The following is a 19,061-nucleotide window of genomic DNA, read 5'->3' as shown; positions in this document are numbered from 1 at the left end:
CAGTTATCTGAGTATTATTGTTCTATGGTCTGGGTGGGGTGAAAAAGTAAATATTATAATTAATGAACGCAGCTGCTGGTTTTGATAGGGTATTTAATTATGTAAGCACCAAACGTTATCAAAACGTTTCACAAGGACGTAATCAGTTGGAAAATGATATTGTGAAAAAAAAAATGTCGACGAAAATGCCCGTGTGTGGAAACATTTACCGGCATTTCTTAATTTTTATTTCGAGGTGTTAGTGCTATTCGATATAATATGCTAATGCGATGTTTGATCGGTTTTTCACACGAAGTAATCTTAATTGTTAGTGGTTTTTGGGTATAAATTGTTATCAGTGATTTTTTTGTTTTGTTTTTTCTTGTTCGTTTGGTCTTCAGTTTTAACACTTGTAATGGTTAAAGGATCTATGATTTATGAGTTTAAAGTGTGTAAGAAACTTCAAACTACTTAATTAATTTTTTTATTCGTTTAGTTTTCTTCAGTCACATGTATTATTGTTTATAATAAATGAACTGGCACGAGTCATACATACATTTTTCGTTTGACGCTATCCGGTGATATCAGTTTCAGTCTTCAGATAACCCGTACAACTGCAACTATAAAAATATGGCAATTCAAAGGAAATATCTTTTCAGCTACATTTCATTCATAAATTATGTACTGAAGTCGTGTTTTAATAGAACCAAATCTCTAGTCATAAGGTCGACAATGCTTCGTGATCTCAGAGTCAACATCCTTTTTGGATCTGAAATACAATTTAAATGTGTTCCTGACAATATATTGGAAAAGCTTGTAACACATTATTATGACAATATAACAATTCTAAAACACAATTTAGAAATTCACAATTGTATATTTGTCAGCCAAGAAACATTAAACAAATTAAAATTGAACAACATGCAATGGGTACTAGTCAACGTTAAAACTACGGGTTCCCACAGTTTACCTTTGTCACGCTACAACAGAATAATAGTGTTGAACTCTTATAAAGAATCTGAGTGCATTCTAACTTCGACAAATTTATTTAATCTAACTGATTGCAATCATACATGTGAAGTTTGTATGTTGAGAATTATCAAACCATTAAAAGACTTTGAGCCAAAAATAACACCAAAAGTATCAATATCTGTTATGAAACCTTTGATATTTAATGCAGAAACACAAAAACTACTGGACATAACACTTAACAATTATTTTTCTTTACCAAAATGTGTATCAGTAGGAGATATAATAAAATTGGATTTAAAAAAGTCTTACCCAGAAACAGAATATCTATTAGAACCTACTAGTATTTCAATTTATTACATTAAAATTGTTGAGGTGGAAGAAAGAAGTGTAAAAATAAATTTATACAACTGTAAAAATAAATTTTATATATCTAGTTTACATACTAAATTAAATGAAGTTCAATATTCAACCAACACATATTTACCTATGGAAAAAGAATTTGCTATAAATAATTTAAAAAATGTAAACATAATTAATTTCAATGATTTTATTTTGAACATATTTCCTGGTGGAATGAATGATGAAGGGGAATTAATTGTGTCAATGATCAAACCATTTATTCAACAAAGTCTTACAGGTGATAAATTCATGATTTTCTTATTATTCTTTACATCTAATTAAGTAGTTAAAATATTTAAAATAACATTAGCTTATTAACTTATAAAAATGAGAGTACAGTAGAACATCGATCATCTAAACTAAATGGTACCTAGTTCAGAAACGCGAAAGTTTAGATACTGCAAATTTTTTTATACTGTATAATATATACTACCTACTGTACTTGCAACATTCATAAGTATATTGATATTGATATATAATATATTAAATATGCTTATACATATCAGGAAAAAACACATTTCCAGATATATTTATACTTACCTACTCATTATTATTATAAATATATAATTATTAGGTGGATACCTATACACATTTATTATTAAATTAACATAGAATTATTATAATATATACTTAATTACAAGTATGAGCACTACAACCAACAAATATTGATGTTCGAATATGTTAATTTCCGGTCGGATAATCGAGGTTCTGGTGTATTTTAACCATTTTATTTTAATCATTTATTTATTTAGATTTTTTTTTTTTAGATTTTCAATCCTTAAAACCAATTTTTTTAGTTTATGGAGTTAATGGATGTGGCAAAGAATTATTAATTGAATCGGTGTCTAAATACCTTGGAATACAATACATATCTCAATGCTGTTTTAATTGGCCTACAAACAATATTGCCCAATTTAAAAAAAGAATAGAATACTTTTTTGATGATATTAGAAAAATGACACCATGTTTATTACACTTGGAAAATATTGAAGTGAATATAATTTATTTTTTAAATGAATTATTAAAGTACCTAATGAATTATCTCATCAATTTATAGGCTTTTTGTTTATCTTCTACAAAAGATTTAGAACAAGAAATTTTGGATATATTTATCAGACAAATAAATGTCAAAACCAATAATCCTATAATAATTATTGCTACTGCAAACTCCAGAGAAGAACTAAGTCCTGTTTTTTTAAGACTATTTTTGCAAAGTCAAGAAGTCGGAAATTTAAGTAAAATAAATCGAGAACAATTATTGAAATGGATTTTGAAAAGAGATTCTGTTGCATTAGACAACATAATGATTAAAACAATTGTAGACCATACTTCTGGTTTCAATTATACAAATTACATGACACTGCTGTTATTAGCTGTAAAGTAAATTTAGAAATGAAGCTGTTTATGTTTAAAATATAAATAGATATGCCTTTATTTATTTGTATATTTATATAAATATTTTTTTGTTAAGGAATCATATGTCTGTACATAATATTAAATCTACTGATGTCGTACTGGAAAAATCTGATATAATGGTTTCAATAGGTTTGTAAATTATAATTTAAAAGTTTATATACTATTGTATTATATTAAACTATGTTAATTAATTAGACTAAAATATAAAATCATTGTTTGATTCATTTTTATAGAAAAAATAAATTTGGTGTTCACAAAATCAATTGGGGCACCATCAGTACAAGTCGTAAAATGGGACGATGTTGGTGGCTTAATAAATGTGAAAGAAGAAATTATGTCTGCATTGAAACCATCAACATTTAATATGAGGAGATCAGGTAATACATTTTAATAATTATAGTTAGGTCTTGAAAACATTAGTTCTTTGCACTTCACTGTGTTCCATGATTAGTCTATTACATAGTGAACCATTAAATTAATAAATTTTTTATGCAACTCAATATAATGTATTTAAATTTATAGATAATAGTCTATAATCTATATAATATCTTAAACCATTTTTTAAAGATAATTTAATGGTTTTAATTTTTTACATAGGAATATTATTATATGGCCCACCTGGGACTGGAAAAACATTATTAGCAAAAGCTGTGGCAACTGAATGTAAATACAACTTTTTATCAATTAAAGGTCCTGAATTACTCAATATGTATATAGGACAAAGTGAAGCTAACGTAAGAGAAGGTAAATATTTAATTATGCACCATACACCATTCCACGAGAAAAAGGTACACGTTTTGCACAACCGCCTGACACCAATAATAGCACAGTGGTAAAAGAAAACGTGGATCTTCTCTCCTGGAACGGAGTATAATATAATGTCTTGTTTAAAGTTATGCTAGTAAAATATATCTAATATAAGAAGGTATATGAAAAATGTATAATAATAAGTTACATACTTATAATATGTAAAATTATGATGTCCTTAACTCCTTACTAATATTTAAAAATATGTTTTAGTGTTTAACAAGGCTCGTTCAGCTGTACCGTGTATTTTGTTTTTTGATGAACTTGATTCGTTAGCTCCAAAACGAGGTCAAAATGGAGATTCTGGAGGTGTTGGAGATAGGTATGAATTTTTTTTTATTCTTTAATTAAATTATATTTGCATACTTTATATATTTATAGAGTTGTATCACAATTGCTTACTGAAATGGATGGAATGACATCAGAAAATCAACAAATATTTGTATTGGGTGCTACAAATCGACCAGATCTCATAGATTCTGCACTTTTACGCCCAGGAAGGTATTTTATTAAAATATCATTAATTGTAATATGCTTTAATGAAAATAATTATTTATTTTAGACTTGATAAAAGTGTTTATGTTGGTGGTTGTAATGATAAAGAATCAAAACTGCATGTCTTAAGAGCATTAACTAAAAAGTATGTATAGTTTTATTCTAATATATTAAAGGATATTAATTTGTATCTTATATTTAAATCTATACATTGAATAGTGAACATTGGCATGTTTGGCGTATGTATTGTACAGTTAATAATTAACTTAATTTCAATATTTAAAATATAATTTGTACACAATATAATATTATATAATTTTTCAAATATTTTATAAATTTCATCAACTTGCATATTATGATGATATTTTTAAAAATATTCTAAAAACTTTTAATTTTTTAGATTTAACTTAAATTCAAATTTTCATCTAGAAGATTTAATAGACTACTTACCAGACCAAGTAACAGGGGCTGAATTGTATGGTATGTGTCATAATGCATGGCTGAACTGTGCTAGAAGAATCATCCAAAAACGACTAACACATATTAATGGTAAACCTTTTTTTATGTTTTAATATAAATGCATATATATTTTATAATTTTTTTAATATTTTAACTTATTTTAGACGAACAATGTGCATCTAATGAAAATTTATTGGTAACCAAAGAGGATTTTATGAAAGCAATGAGTGAAAGTTTTATTCTAAAATAACAGTTTTACATATCTAAAAATCAAAAAATAAAATAAAATAAAAAGACTGATTTTTTTTATGATTTATTATATTATTATTTATACATATAATTTTTTTAAACCTGAAGGCTTGTTTGTTATAACGATCAATGATCTTTAATGAAACATTTCAAAGGTGTATAAATATTAAATAAATAAATGTTTTGGGTTGATATAATCTACAAAATATGTTTAGGTTATCACTCCCAGTGGAGAGGCTCTGGGCTTAGTCTAATATTTTATACTAAACTCTGTCTAGCGAGAGAATGCGCCGATTCTGTGAATCCACCCGTGTCACCCTGCTATCAAAACTGGTTCTCCTATGGCAGAGTTTTGTTCAGAAAAACCAATTTTGGTCGGCCCACATCGCGTTCTCTTGCTGGACCCGACAGAGTATATGTCATAAACCTTGAGAGTTATCGGGTAGTTAGATTAGTGTGTTGATTCAGTCTTATCTCGTATTTGCGAGCAAATTTAGTAATCTCATCCTAGAAGGATGTAAAGAAGAAAAGGTGATAACACTCCGCGAAAAAAGTGGCACAATTTTTGACGGCAAAAATTTAGTTAACATGAATACCGCTAGGCACTGCTACATTACTCGAAGGCCGGTTATATTAATTATTTGCTATTATGGTGTATTAAATATAGACCAAACTAATGTATTGTATACATATATTCACGAATTCAATAAAATAAACATATAGAATTAGACTTCCAGTCATAACAAATAGTATTTAAAATATAAATCTCTTCCCAATATTGTTCAAAATTTATTAGAATTATTGTAAGAACTATGACTGTCCATTTAAATGTCTACTATTAAATGTTTAGTTACCGAACAATAAATATTATATTAAGTTTTAAAATATTAGTTTAAAAGTTTAATAGGTAAATTAAATAATTAAATGCTATATCCTATGTACCAGGCTGTAAGACAAGATACACTAGTGGAAGTGAAGGAAAAAATATTTCATTGCTTAGAGCTCCAAAGATACTGTGACTTTATTAAAGACAAAAAAATAATTACATGATTTTTTATAAACTTTAAGTAGATAATTACCAAATAGCATTACTCCACAATAATATAATGATTATATAGAGTATTATTATTATTTGGTACCTAATAATAATTTATACACTACATAAATTATTTGTACATAAAATCATATTAAATAATTTTCAAGATCCGGATACTCATACTTTAAATTTAAATATTATAATTTAATATGATAATTATTAGATAATAAACAATATTTTTATAACTTTTATCTTGATGTAAGATAAACTATAATTAATAAATAACTATTAGGTACATATTAAGTAAATCAAATTTTAACCTTTTGTAAAAATGTATTATATATTAATTTATCTTTATTACAATATTCCTATAGGCTATAACTGGAGCGCGGATTTCTATGCAATTGCATATTTTTTTCCTTTTAATATTTTTGGATTGTTGTCAGTTATCTCCACGAATCATCATAATTTGAAGCTAATGGAGAAATTTTTTTTTGCATATTTCTGCATATTTAAAGGTTATTGCATATTTTTGCATATTTTGGCAAAATTCAAAATTTATTGCATATTGAAGCGAAAATTTAAAAAAATGTATAAAATAATATTTTGTCAAGTAGAAAAATTAAAACTAAATTTCATAGTCACTAAATAATAATGTATATATATATTTATTTAAACCTTTATAAGATAAATAATCGATTACGACGTAAAATTAATCGCTCTTGCTGTGTCAGTCGGTTATCGACATACCGCGAAAACGTTCAGCTCGAAGATCTTTATGAAGACCCGACAATACTAAGTAGCTTCAAATATTCCCCAATAACTTCGGTTGACGTCGAACGTTCGTTCTCAGTTTTTAAAAATATGTTAACCAATAAACGATACAGCTTCACAGAAGAAAAACTTGAAATGCACATGATTATTAATTTTAATAATAAATACAATTTTAAAATAAATTAAGTTTTTCAGAAAATTCCCTAAATTTTTTTTTATGAAGTACCTATTTAAGTAATTAATTATTATAAGTTGTATTGTACATTTTAAATAAATAAAACATTTTTACATATTTTTATGATTTTGACTCCATATTTTTTACATATTTTCATGATTTTTACTGCATATTTTTTGTATATTTTCATGATTTTTACTGCATATTATATGGCATATTTCAATACTTTTAAGTGCATACAAATCCGCGCTCTAGCTATAACATATTTAATTTTAAGTTATTTGTTTTTATAATCTGATTGGGATATAATTATAATTTTAATTAAATAACACATTTGTTTATTTTAGTAAATCTAGATTACTATTTATATTAACATAATTTGTAAAATATACTACCCAAATCAGGATATTATCTATAAGTCACAACACAGAACATTCAGGGGTTAAAGTGGGGGGGGGGATGCAGGAGGAATCAGTCAACCCTACCTCTGATGATGGTTAAAATATGTCCCATTTAACAAATTAGGATTTTATACATTAGGCATTATACATAAAATTATAAATTGAACGCTTAAAAGTTAAAACTATATGGAGACATTAGTCCCCTCTGGAATTTTTCCCACTTTAAACCCTGAGAAAACGAAAAAATTTGTCAAAACAGTCCCAGTTGTAACTACATCTTTAATATTATGTGATAACTACTTACTTATATGTATACTATTTTATGTATTATACTTATACAATAGTGTTTTAGATATATTTAAATATTTTTAAGAGAAGGTACCAAATACCAATATTAGGTAAATATTGAATTAAAAGTAAATATAAAGAAGTAAGTATATATAAATAGATTTGAGTTACTTATAATATATAGAAATTATTAAATTTGTAATGGTCTGTATTCTGTTATCTGCAATTTTGCTATAATTTTCAATTGTAAACTTCTAGGCAGTTGAATAAAGTATATCATAAGGCAATAAATGATTTGCAATATGAATACCATACGTTTAAATTATCTTATTGAAATACCAATAAATAAATGCAGGTACACACAGGTATTCTCCATCATAAATACAATATTTTTGATTCATTGCAATAAAACACAATACACATGTGTCTAAAATATATTGTCAAAATATAGTGTTTAGCTCCCGGGTGGATATTATTTAAACTACAAATTTGCCGTCGAAAACAAAGCCACTTTTTTTCTCCTGGCCAAACCGAGTGTTACCGCCTTCTCTTCTCTACATCGTGGATGCAATCATCAAAATATCTCGGTGGATAATGTCATATCTGTCGTACCAACATGCTGCAACAATACTGGAGAGCAATATTGGCAGCATTGAATAGTCTCGATGTTGGACTTACTGGTACAACCCCATAGATATACTACAAGATATATCTTAATTCGTGCCCACGATTATATCTTAAATCGTGTTCGTGTCCCACAGTTGTATTCTATTGGTCTATATTGGTTTAATCGCCACAAACAATAGACTTGTGAGGCCAAATTTGGAGTGCCCTCCAACCAGCTAATAAAAATATTGATTTAAGTTGTATATTCTTGAATGGTTTAGAAACTAAATTATGACTGTCTTGTTGTTTGAATATAAATATTGTATTATATTATTTTCTATTTTAATTCTTAAATTCTTATCTGTACTGCTGTTATCTTTTTTGATTTATATACCCATACGATTATAATAATAACAACAATAATGGCTGTGGTAATATTTATTTTATTCATTTTAAAAAAGTACATTTTTTTATTTCTTTCAAGAACCACATAATTCATTAGATGAGTAGCCTTAGTAATTCATTGTACAAGACGTCATTATCTCTTAAAACCGGTACAAAAATATGCTAATACCATTTTTTTGAAATTATGCTTAGAATAAATGTATTTTTTTTTGTACCTGTATTCATATAACACTAGCTTGTTTTAAATTATAGTCAAGTTTACATGAGCAAGCCATTTCCTGCTATTCATCATTCACCAATAGCTGTAATTTATAAATTATAATTCAACAATGAAAAAATTACATGTATTAAATTGTTTATTCTAAGTTACATTTTAATGCGTGATGCATAACTTATAATAGAATAATAGTAATAATGTATTTAAAAATATTACAAAAAATCATTGAACTTCTTTATCATTTAAATCACTCCGTATTTTTTTGACAAAACTTAAATAGCATATTATTATAATTATAATTGTATTCATAGTAAATTAAACAATTATACACAAAATGTTATAAGAACTAATAAACAATAGTTAATACATTAAAGAAAAATAGTTGTATATAATAATAATCAAAAATTAAAATAAATATAGAGATCTTTAAATCAATGAACTAGTATAGTAACTATGTACAAATTTTATTTGTGGACCCGATGCCTGATTATTTATCATGTAAGAAAATATAAGCAATTGTACGTATTGCATGTTAATTTACATATTCCAATTGGGTATTCAAGCTATATGAGTGACAAGTATAGATGTTAGTATTTACTAGTTTTTTATAGGATGAAATTAGGTAACTCTCGTTAAACTTTCAAACAAACAAAAAACCATGAAACTAGTAGTTTTTGAAGACAAATTAGTGTGATCATTTTTTCAAATAACACTAAATTTCTCAACCCGAGTACAATGGAATGAATCAGGAAATTTATGACAATCCATAGGTTCCTAGATATATATACATTATAACTATTTTAAACGTTTTACTCTCCCAAAATAAGTATTTACAGTAAGACTTAAATTTTATAAGTTATATTAAATAATATAAATGTATATTTTTATTAATGTGGATATAACATCCTATTAAGTATTTAATGTAATTTGGCCTTGCATTGTAATATTAACTGAAAAAATAATTGCATGTTTGATGTAACTTACAGTTCTTAAGAATAGTTTAAATCCAAAAAAATATTTCATGGTTTGTTTTACAAATAATGGTCATATTATATTTAGCACGCAGAACTTTGAATGTAAATTGTACAAGCATTGGGTCTTGACAAAATATTTTTGGGGCTAAGTAAACCTCCAGATTTTGAAACTAGGTAAAATTTAAAATTTTTACTAATTTTACAGGGAAAATAAAACATATAATAACAATGTAGTACCTAGTATAAATTGAGACAATATAAAGGTATAACATTATGAAGGGAAAGAAATTAGAATACTGTAAGATAAAATTGATGCAATGATAAATTTATTAATAAAATTTGCCATCGTTAACATACAGTTCACTGAGTCATTTTTTTTTCAGGTGTCCATAATTTTATTAAGTCATTAGATCCTCCATAAACACAAAATCGTTTACTATCATAAGTAGCACAGTTCATCGGTAGAGGTATATCATTAGAAAAAGGTAAATGTTCACCACTTTCAATATCAAATATTCTCATTCCTCTTTTTGATGGCAAAAACACAATGTCTTCTTTCAAATTTTCAGTAACAGCAAATTGATAATCTTTAAAAATATGATTCTTGTTAAGGTCACACAATGCTACAGATTCATAGTGGTTAGGACGTAGATGACCTGTACTAACTTCCCTGCAATAAATAAATTACCATTAGCTGCTTCTAATTAACGTTTTTAAAAATATTTTAATACAGTATTTCCAAGAATTGAAAAGTTGCTATATTTTAGGTAGAGAAATGTATGTATTTTTTTGATTTTTATTTTCAACCTTATAACATAAATTTCATAAGAAAAATTAAATTAACTATCCAATATTTGAAGGTCAATATGACATCCAAATGTATTAATAAACTAAATAATAAATACTGGCACTAATTTTCCATTAATTAACAATTGAACAGTAATATAATATATATAAAAAATCCAAATACAATTTTAATAGTTAATAAATAATAATTATTACCAAGTTTTGATGCCTCCCTTGTTATCAACAGATATAACACTATTTCCGTCATTATAAAACCGTAACCCAATAACTGGATTAGTATGGCTTGTTGATACAGAGAAGGAATCTTCATTTTTGAATTTGAAAACAAAATCTCTTTGAAAACGAATATCCCACAGGTAAATATTTCCATTGTCATTGCCAGTAACATATTGTAATTCATTTGTTGGATGCCAATGGATAGCTCTTATAGGGTTTTTTTCAATATTTCTCATAGTCATTACAACAATACCATGCATCATATCAATCATGAATACGTGTCCTTCTATTCCTGTCACTAGAAATAAAATGTTTTTCTTATTTTTAAAGTTAATTAATCTCAAATTTAAATTATGTAGTACCTGCAACATATTTGTTAATACTATATTTTTTCGCAGCCATCACATGGTTCAAAACTTTTGTACGCATTTTCACAGTTTCAATTATCTTACAAGTAAATGAATCCCAAAAGTGTACAGAATCCATAGTGCAAACTGTAAATACTGTACCATCCCAAAGCCAATGTGCTGAATTTGGTGATCCATTATTATCAATAGGGTCATGTGGAATTGTCATTCGCTTTATTTGATCAAAAATTTGAACATTTTGTGAAACGTTGTAAATAGCTACACTGTTGTATCTGGATATGACTAGTAAACTAAAAAATAAAATATTATTTTAATTTATATATTTTAAATTTAAAATTATAATTTTCTAATATAAGTCCATTACTTTATATTAGTCAAGTAGATTATTAAGTTAACGAAAAAAAAAATTAAAATTAATACTTCAACATTTCAAACCTTATCTTTACTTTATTACAAAAGTACAAACCATTTGAAAGTAGCATAATATGGAATAATTACTTTTTAAATTATAACATAGATTTTTTTTTAGAATTAAAACATAAAATATTAATTACTATAATATTATCTGTAAAACTTTCTGAAGATCTTATAAAATTAAATTTTATAACACCTAACTTCACTTTAAAAGATATGCATCATATCTAACGACAATATACTCTTAATGCGTATTGATATGGAAGCAATAACAACTTTTAAAATTTCCTATTACAACCCAGAATATTAAATTTTACATTATAAAATAAACATACCATTTACTTTCTTTTGGATCAACTTCCATACCTAAAATATCATCTTGCACATAATTTGGAGCGCCTGTACTCATTGGATTAATGTAAATTGCTGGCAAAGATGTTTTATGAAGTGCATACGCGACATTATTAATCTCATTAATAATTATACGACGTTTATATTCCGTGATAGATATAGCTCCAATGGAGCGTTTTATTTCCAGATCAATAATACGATTTGGTTTTCTCCTCTGTTAAAAGTACCAAAAACAATTAAAATTATATTGTCCATAGCAATATTATATTAACAAATAATAATTAGGTAATTTCAATTATAAATTTAACAAAAACTAACAAATAAGCAGTCAAATAATATAAAATATCTGAAAAAAGTTTATTAAATTATAAACTTTGGGAAGTAGCATAGGTATCTAACAAGTGAAATAATTATAAAGAATAGTATAATATGAGGCTGTACCCTTTAATAATGGTTGTTATATATCAGTAAAGAAACATAATAATTCATGGTAAATAATCTAAATGAGCCATTTAAGGTATTGTATACAGTGCGTTTATTTTAGCCGTATCATATTGATATATTGGCTTGCCTTAGTTTTATGCTACTGCAAGTACAGCCAAAATTAAAGTATTTCATGTAATAAAATAAATATCAAACATTTTATTGGTAAAGTATTGAGCATTTGTAGGTTCTTTTAAAATTATATTTTTCTTTGTGGGCATTTTTGATACGAATACAAAAAACAAAATAGCGTGTCGACAACTGTCATAATTGAAAACTGGAAGAAGTGAAAGATTTAATTAAGGTAAACTTTTAGAAATGCTTATTTTGTATACCATAGATAAATCAGTATGATTACACCACTGAAATTGATCATGTTAGGTACTGTCATTTCTGTGGCCTGGTAGAAGAAAATATTAAACCCGTCTCAACATTTGGCAGTCCGTAACTAGATTACGGTACATCTGCGTTAATCGACAATCATTGTTTCGATGGCGATGTACATATTTTACAAAGTTGGTGACCAAGACACGTAATATTTACCTTGGGACCTTGTCCGCTGGACGGTGCTCGTTCCATGTCGACAGGATACGTTTGTACGTACAACAGAGCAGAACCCGAACGGAGCAGCAGTCTATGTGCACTTATGGGGGGCACTTGCAATAGTTGCAAAACACCGTCAGTGCGTCGATCGTCACTTCGTCAGCTAGTCGACACGAATCCAACGGAATGACTACGTAGTTAGGTGTATCAAAAGATCAGTAGACGATGTGCAGCTCGAGACGCGACAGCGCGGTGACGGCTGCTATGGATACCGCAGGGTGGGCCCGGCGGGATGAGGTGGTCGGGATTCCGGCGCACCGAGGGGACTCGGTCCAATCCACTCACGCCACCCGTTTCGAGTGAACGGCCGATCCGCCCGCCGACGAAGGCTGGCACAACGGGTAAGTCCGCCACTTGTAAATAATATTATTTGTGTGTCGTTTATAAGTCGAGACTGCGCGCCAATATGAGAGGCGAGAGCCCATTTAATTTTATGAGACGCTATCAAAAATGTTCTGATAATATTGCCCACGATCAACGACACAATAAAATATTATTTTAAATTGTGGCGGCAACGAAGTACCCACGCTTGATAATATGATTCAAGGCGGCAATATTATTTTGTTGCTTGTACCTACGAGCATAATAATATTGGAATATTAGAATAATCGAGTTACTATGCCTACGGGCTTACTCATTACGTTTTACGTGTCATCGTGTGTTCAAATTATTTGTTTTTTTTCACAGATAATGAGATAACCATTATAGATAATCAACAAACGTGTTATCTATGGTTTTCGCCAAGCGACCAAAAGTGGGAACGCGTAAAATGTCGTAACATTTTTTTGTCTCCGACATATTTTATTCAAAAAATGTTTTCATCAAAAATAATAAAACAAAAAATATTTCATAAAATTGTATTCTATCCGAAAAATATATTATAAACAGAAAATATAAAATTATAAGTGAAGACAACTATTAATTTATCCCAACAGTAATTTAGTCAAAAATATTTCATCCGAATATTTATGAGATAAATAAAAATACACCTGGATCCGAACGGTGTTTTATCCGAAAAATATTTTAGTCTAAAATATTTCATCAATCTAATATAAATATATAATATAGACACAAGTAGTCGAAACCGTAAAATGGCTCAACGGGTAAGGTGTTCCAATGATTGACTGGGAGCCTGTAAAATTTCGGAACGTATAAATACAAAACAAAAAAGTATAGTCCCGGACAGTAAAAATCTGGAATATAACATTCTTTAAACCAAATTATGATGGACCGTATAATCCCGAAATAAATATACGAACTGTATTTTCATGGACCATAAAAGATATTATTTTCGTTTTTAAAGAATTCGTTTTCCTAAAAAATAAAAATTACCGATGGGGGGGGGGAAATGCCCCAAACTTTAATTTCTATACAAAAACCAAGAATAAAAAACTATTGAAAAAATCTAATATGGTAATAAAAAAATCTGTATATAATATAAATGTAATAAAAAACTTTATTTAATAAAAAAAATTCTATCAAGATTTGTGTGATTTTTTTAATTTATCAAGTTTCTTCATTGTATTGTATAATCTATATTTATTAAAAAAATCTATATTCAATAAAAAAATACCTTGATTGAATAAAACAAATCTTAATAGAAAATAAAAAAATGTTGATAAAAAATATATATTTAATCAAAAAGTATATTCAACAGAAAAAAAGCAATCGTAATTTCACTTTATAAAAACGGAATTCAAAATTAAGTGAATAATTAGAGACCCATCTCTATGCTGTGCAATTTTTCGAAAACTCTAGAAAAAATTATAAAAACTCGACTAATAACATATTTAGAAACAAACTACTATCAAAAAATCAATTTGATTTTAGACCAACATTAAGTCCTAAAGATGCACTCTATAATGTAACAAAATATATAAGTAATGCTCTTGACAAAAAAAAAAAGCCTTAGCAATATTTTTAGACCTAACTAAAGCGTTTGACACAGTCAACCACGACAAACAATCTTACTCAGTTTTGGAATTAAATTTAACAGCCTGAAATGGATAATGAGTTATTTAAAGAACACAAATAGTAAATATAAATGGTACCCTAGGAGACAAAAAAAAAATGTATGTGGAGTAAGTACCCCAGGGCAGTGTTCTTGGACCAATTTTTTTTATTTTATATACCTATAAACAGTATTTGCAATATGACTATAGACGGGACAATTATAACATATGCAGATGATACATGTCTGCTATTTTCAGACTAATCGTGGGACTCTGTACTTTATAAAGCAATAATTGAAACAAAAAAAGTAGTTTGTTATCTAAATAAACGAAACTTTTCTCTTAAAACCAAAAAAACTTTTTTTATGACTTTTACCATAAACAACACACACATTTCAATTGATGATTTAACTTTCTGTAAAAACCAAAACGAATTAATTGTAAACAAATTTCCAGAGTACAAAGAATTCGTTATTTGGGTATAATATTTGACGAACACTGAAGATGGAACTTACATATAAGCAAAGCTGGGCAAGTTAGTAATTTTTTTTTAACTAGTTGAAGATATTAGATAAGTTACTTTAGTAAAAATTTAGTTAGTTAGAAGTTAGTTTGGTGAAAACAGTAACTTAAGTTAGAGTTAGTTTTTTTATAGATTAAAAACCTTTTTGTTGAAATGTAAATAATAGGTTATCTAACTTATATTATAGATTAAAACTAAAAATTGAATTAAGCCTCTCTAGTAATTTGATCAAAATGTTCTGATAAGGTAAATAATAATTTCAATTATTTGGAAATTAATTGCTATACCACTTATCAGTTATTAGAATATAAAGGGTGAAACAAAATAAAAAAAATACATAACAGTATGGCAACTTAAATATTAGTATTAAATAATAATACATAATATAATCTATATGATATTGTGATATTATAATATAGTTATTAAATCTTAAATATAGGTAATACTGTAATAGTTAAATAGTAATATAGATAAACGGGTAAACGTAAACCACCGATAACACTACCACGAAAATTCGGCATCGTGTCTACACTAATTGGTTAAGCCACCCATATGAATACTATTTATATCTAGTAGATATCAACATTCTATAGCCGTGGTTCCTATGCGTGCATTATTATAAATATTAATAATTAATAATATATAATATGAGCAAATATAATCTATAATATAGATTATAGGCATGTATAGTCTGTCATATATAGCCATAATGTCATGATTGAGGCACAGCTTTTGGAATTTTGGAATAAAATAAATAATAATAATAATAACTAGTTAGTTTTTTTCTAACGAGTTAGATTAGACTATTTTACACATTAAATTCAACTAGTTAAGTTACAAAGTTAATATGTATTAAAACTAACTAGTTAGTGCCCAGTTTTGCATATTAGTAATCTATAGTAATGCGATTACGCACAACAGTACATCATTTTCTTTCTCTAAAATCAATTTTACCAATGGTAATTATTAGAACTGTATATTTGTCTCTTTATCAAGCTGTATTCCAGTATGGTATTATAATATGAGGTGTCTTCACAGAAAATAATCAACAAAACAAAATAATAATAATTTGCCTATACAATCATAGTTTTGACGGTTCTACACAAAAAAATGTATGTAGAAGTCGGAGTTTTGCCAGTAAAACTAGTGCAAGCAAAATTCGCAATTTTATGGGTAAAAAAAAACATTATTAATACTTGGTTTTCTACAGACCAGATAGGAAATAAAAGAGAATGTAGAGCATACAATATGACTGTAAATTATGTAAATACAACTTTTGGTCAAAGATCCTTGGCTATCTTGTTCCGGTCTGTTTCAATAAAATGGACCTAGAAACCAAAAAAAATGTATGCTCTAAATCTTATGACACTGCTAAACAATATATAAAAAAATGGCTTTTCTAAAACTTAGAAAATAATTACTCTAATTAAATTACCTATACCTGTCTCACAGCAACCTCTTATTTTATTAAATATCTGTATATTTTTTTCTCGTGTGCTTTACTTTAAGTCTCATATATAGCTTGTAATGATGTAAAATAATAAAAAAAATATATTACCTTATTTTTATTCCAAATTGTAATTTATTATTATTTACGATATTGTTTTTGTTTTTGTTTATTATTTTCACCTTATTTATGACATCTCTGTTTTTTGTCTTAATTTGCATGTAAATATTATCATTGAGTATATATTGTATAAGTATAGTATATATCTATACTCAATGATAATATCTCAACTCTCTATTAATACCATTTTTTTTTACCACGAATGGAAATTCGATATTGAGAAACATTTTGATCCATACGATCAACACCACCCATATTTTGGTTATATAAATGTATAAGTTGTGGTTGCGGTAATCGTATACTTCTTTTATCTGAAACAGACCATCTTTTTGCGGCTGTGACTGGCTCAACTCCAATATTATTGGATGCTATGGTAACAATGCTATTGTCCTTCCATGCACATACCAAAATATACCCGAATCAGAAACATAACTTTCGTACGAACCTCTTTCTTTTTTTTTCATTGCAGCCAAGTTTATTGGGCATTTCTTTGTTCTATTTGAACGTATTGTCCCTGTTCCATATAAACCCATTTCACTCAACTTTTCTAATAAAGGCAAACCAGTAAAAAAATTATCAAATACCAAATGATATGGAGCTATACGATGTGCCAATAAATTATTTGCATATGATATGGTAACTGACGCACCCAGACCATACTCAGTATTTTGAAGATCACCACTTTTTCCTTGATAGGGAGATATCCAGACTACATAGCCTAATCTCAGTGTCCCAACCCAAATTTTGAAACCAAATCGAATAGGCTTGCCCCTTATAAACTGTTTGCAGCCATGTCTGCCGAAGTATGGAACCATTGATTCATCTATACTATGAAATTGTTGATGTGGTGTGTGTATCAAAAATCTTGAATTTAGCATGGAAATTAGTGGTCTTATTTTGGAAAATTTGTCATGCTCGTCAAGCTTGCTATTATCACAGAAATGAATACATGAAAAAATTTACTCAAAACGATTTCGTCGCATAGCACCTGACACCAAGTCGTTATGGGTATCTGGTGATTTTTCCCAGTACATACGTCTTCGTGATAATTCATTATAACCTGATAATAACAAGATACCTAAAAAACACTTTAGTTCGTTTACATCAATTTGAAGTGATTGGTTTTTATTAGATGCATAATTATTTGAATAATCAACAATCATTTTCAACACTTGTTGGTCGAAAAATAGCTCAAACAGTTCATATGGTTGTAACGTATTATAAAATAAATTAGGTTTTTTATCATCAACAAAAATATTTGGAGTTTCGAGATCTCCCTGACGCCATAATACAGTTAGTTGAGTATCTTGGTTTTGTTTTGTTATTTTATTTTTTGGCCGAGATGAAATGTTTTGTTTTATTTTCTTTCGTATTTTTTTACCACTTACTTTGCGTTTGCTTGCTACTTCTGAGTTCTCTGTATCAGGATCATGTATAACTATATATGCGTTTAGTAAGCTAGCCGGCATGTGAATTATATCACCTATCGGTCCATCATCATCGCTGTCTTCATCAGTGATGTCATTATTCACATTTACTGGTGGCTCCATAAACATGTCAGTAACATCGTCCAAAATATCATCGATATCCCCTTGTTCTAATAATTCGGTTACTTCGTGAACAGTTAGTTGTCTATACAATTAAAAAAAAGTTATATATTGTATTTATAACTAATAAAAATATATTTTATCATATTTATGTATGGTAATATAATTTTAGTAACTGATGTACCCAGTGTCCTTCATTTAGGACACTATGTTTGGTATGCTAATAAATAACTAAATATAAATAAAATGTGTACCTACCCCAGTTTGTAAAATATGTTTACCATACACTACTTAATAGTTTTTGCAAATGTGTGTGCAAATTATAGATAAACAAAATAGTTTTTACTTACTTTGAAAATGACGCCATGGTGACTGAAAAATACACTGCTGTACATAAATTGTTTTATAATAAAACTATCAGTTCTTATGAACAAAATAAGTTTTGTTATAATAAATACACTTTCAGGTAGTAGATAAAAACAGATTGGGGAAAATAATTCTAAAAATAGATTAGATAACGATGCGATAAACCGGTGTACTACATATAGGTCACTGGACATGGATGACGTGTGTGTTAG

At 27.5% G+C, this 19,061-nt stretch overlaps 3 protein-coding genes across 3 annotated transcripts; 1 reads left to right on the top strand and 2 right to left on the bottom strand.

Moving 5' to 3' along the window:
- Positions 1–146: 146 nt before the first annotated feature.
- LOC132935106 (peroxisomal ATPase PEX6) lies at positions 147–4,836 on the top strand. Its single transcript, XM_061001567.1, has 11 exons — positions 147–1,588; positions 2,118–2,341; positions 2,408–2,730; positions 2,822–2,895; positions 3,000–3,143; positions 3,364–3,510; positions 3,787–3,895; positions 3,955–4,074; positions 4,136–4,213; positions 4,469–4,617; positions 4,692–4,836. The coding sequence occupies exons 1-11, from the start codon at positions 610–612 to the stop codon at positions 4,775–4,777; spliced, it is 2,433 nt and encodes an 810-aa protein (XP_060857550.1). The 5' UTR covers positions 147–609; the 3' UTR covers positions 4,778–4,836.
- A 3,954-nt stretch (positions 4,837–8,790) lies between these two features.
- Positions 8,791–13,547, bottom strand: LOC132936321 (DNA excision repair protein ERCC-8-like). The gene is made up of 5 exons (XM_061003023.1): positions 12,835–13,547; positions 11,793–12,022; positions 11,038–11,333; positions 10,655–10,973; positions 8,791–10,322 (listed from the first exon to the last, which is right to left on the bottom strand). The coding sequence occupies exons 1-5, from the start codon at positions 12,868–12,870 to the stop codon at positions 10,013–10,015; spliced, it is 1,191 nt and encodes a 396-aa protein (XP_060859006.1). The 5' UTR covers positions 12,871–13,547; the 3' UTR covers positions 8,791–10,012.
- Positions 13,548–17,113: 3,566 nt separating this feature from the next.
- On the bottom strand, positions 17,114–18,850 carry LOC132940160 (piggyBac transposable element-derived protein 3-like). Its single transcript, XM_061007606.1, has 5 exons — positions 18,834–18,850; positions 18,325–18,568; positions 17,900–18,126; positions 17,352–17,800; positions 17,114–17,304 (listed from the first exon to the last, which is right to left on the bottom strand). The coding sequence occupies exons 1-5, from the start codon at positions 18,848–18,850 to the stop codon at positions 17,114–17,116; spliced, it is 1,128 nt and encodes a 375-aa protein (XP_060863589.1).
- Between the last annotated feature and the right edge of the window lie 211 nt (positions 18,851–19,061).

Source organism: Metopolophium dirhodum, chromosome 1 (genome assembly GCF_019925205.1).
Source record: "Metopolophium dirhodum isolate CAU chromosome 1, ASM1992520v1, whole genome shotgun sequence".
Classification (NCBI taxonomy): Eukaryota; Metazoa; Arthropoda; class Insecta; order Hemiptera; family Aphididae; genus Metopolophium; species Metopolophium dirhodum.
This window is presented reverse-complemented; position numbering and strand designations above follow the sequence as displayed.

Bases quoted from the DNA above. Each gene is read 5' to 3' on its own strand.
- LOC132936321 (XM_061003023.1), bottom strand. From the start codon at position 12,870: ATGGAACGAGCACCGTCCAGCGGACAAGGTCCCAAG. The intron at 12,023-12,834 runs GTAAATATTACG...TACTTTTAACAG, and splicing joins CCAGCGGACAAGGTCCCAAG to AGGAGAAAACCAAATCGTAT. The intron at 10,974-11,037 runs GTACTACATAAT...TTTTATTTCTAG, and splicing joins TATTAACAAATATGTTGCAG to TGACAGGAATAGAAGGACAC.
- LOC132940160 (XM_061007606.1), bottom strand. The intron at 17,801-17,899 runs GTAAATTTTTTC...GCTAAATTCAAG, and splicing joins ATGCGACGAAATCGTTTTGA to ATTTTTGATACACACACCAC. The intron at 17,305-17,351 runs GTATATTTTGGT...TTGTTACCATAG, and splicing joins AAGTTATGTTTCTGATTCGG to CATCCAATAATATTGGAGTT.
- LOC132935106 (XM_061001567.1), top strand. From the start codon at position 610: ATGGCAATTCAAAGGAAATATCTTTTCAGCTACATTTCATTCATAAAT. The intron at 2,896-2,999 runs GTTTGTAAATTA...TCATTTTTATAG, and splicing joins TGATATAATGGTTTCAATAG to AAAAAATAAATTTGGTGTTC. The intron at 4,075-4,135 runs GTATTTTATTAA...TATTTATTTTAG, and splicing joins GCACTTTTACGCCCAGGAAG to ACTTGATAAAAGTGTTTATG.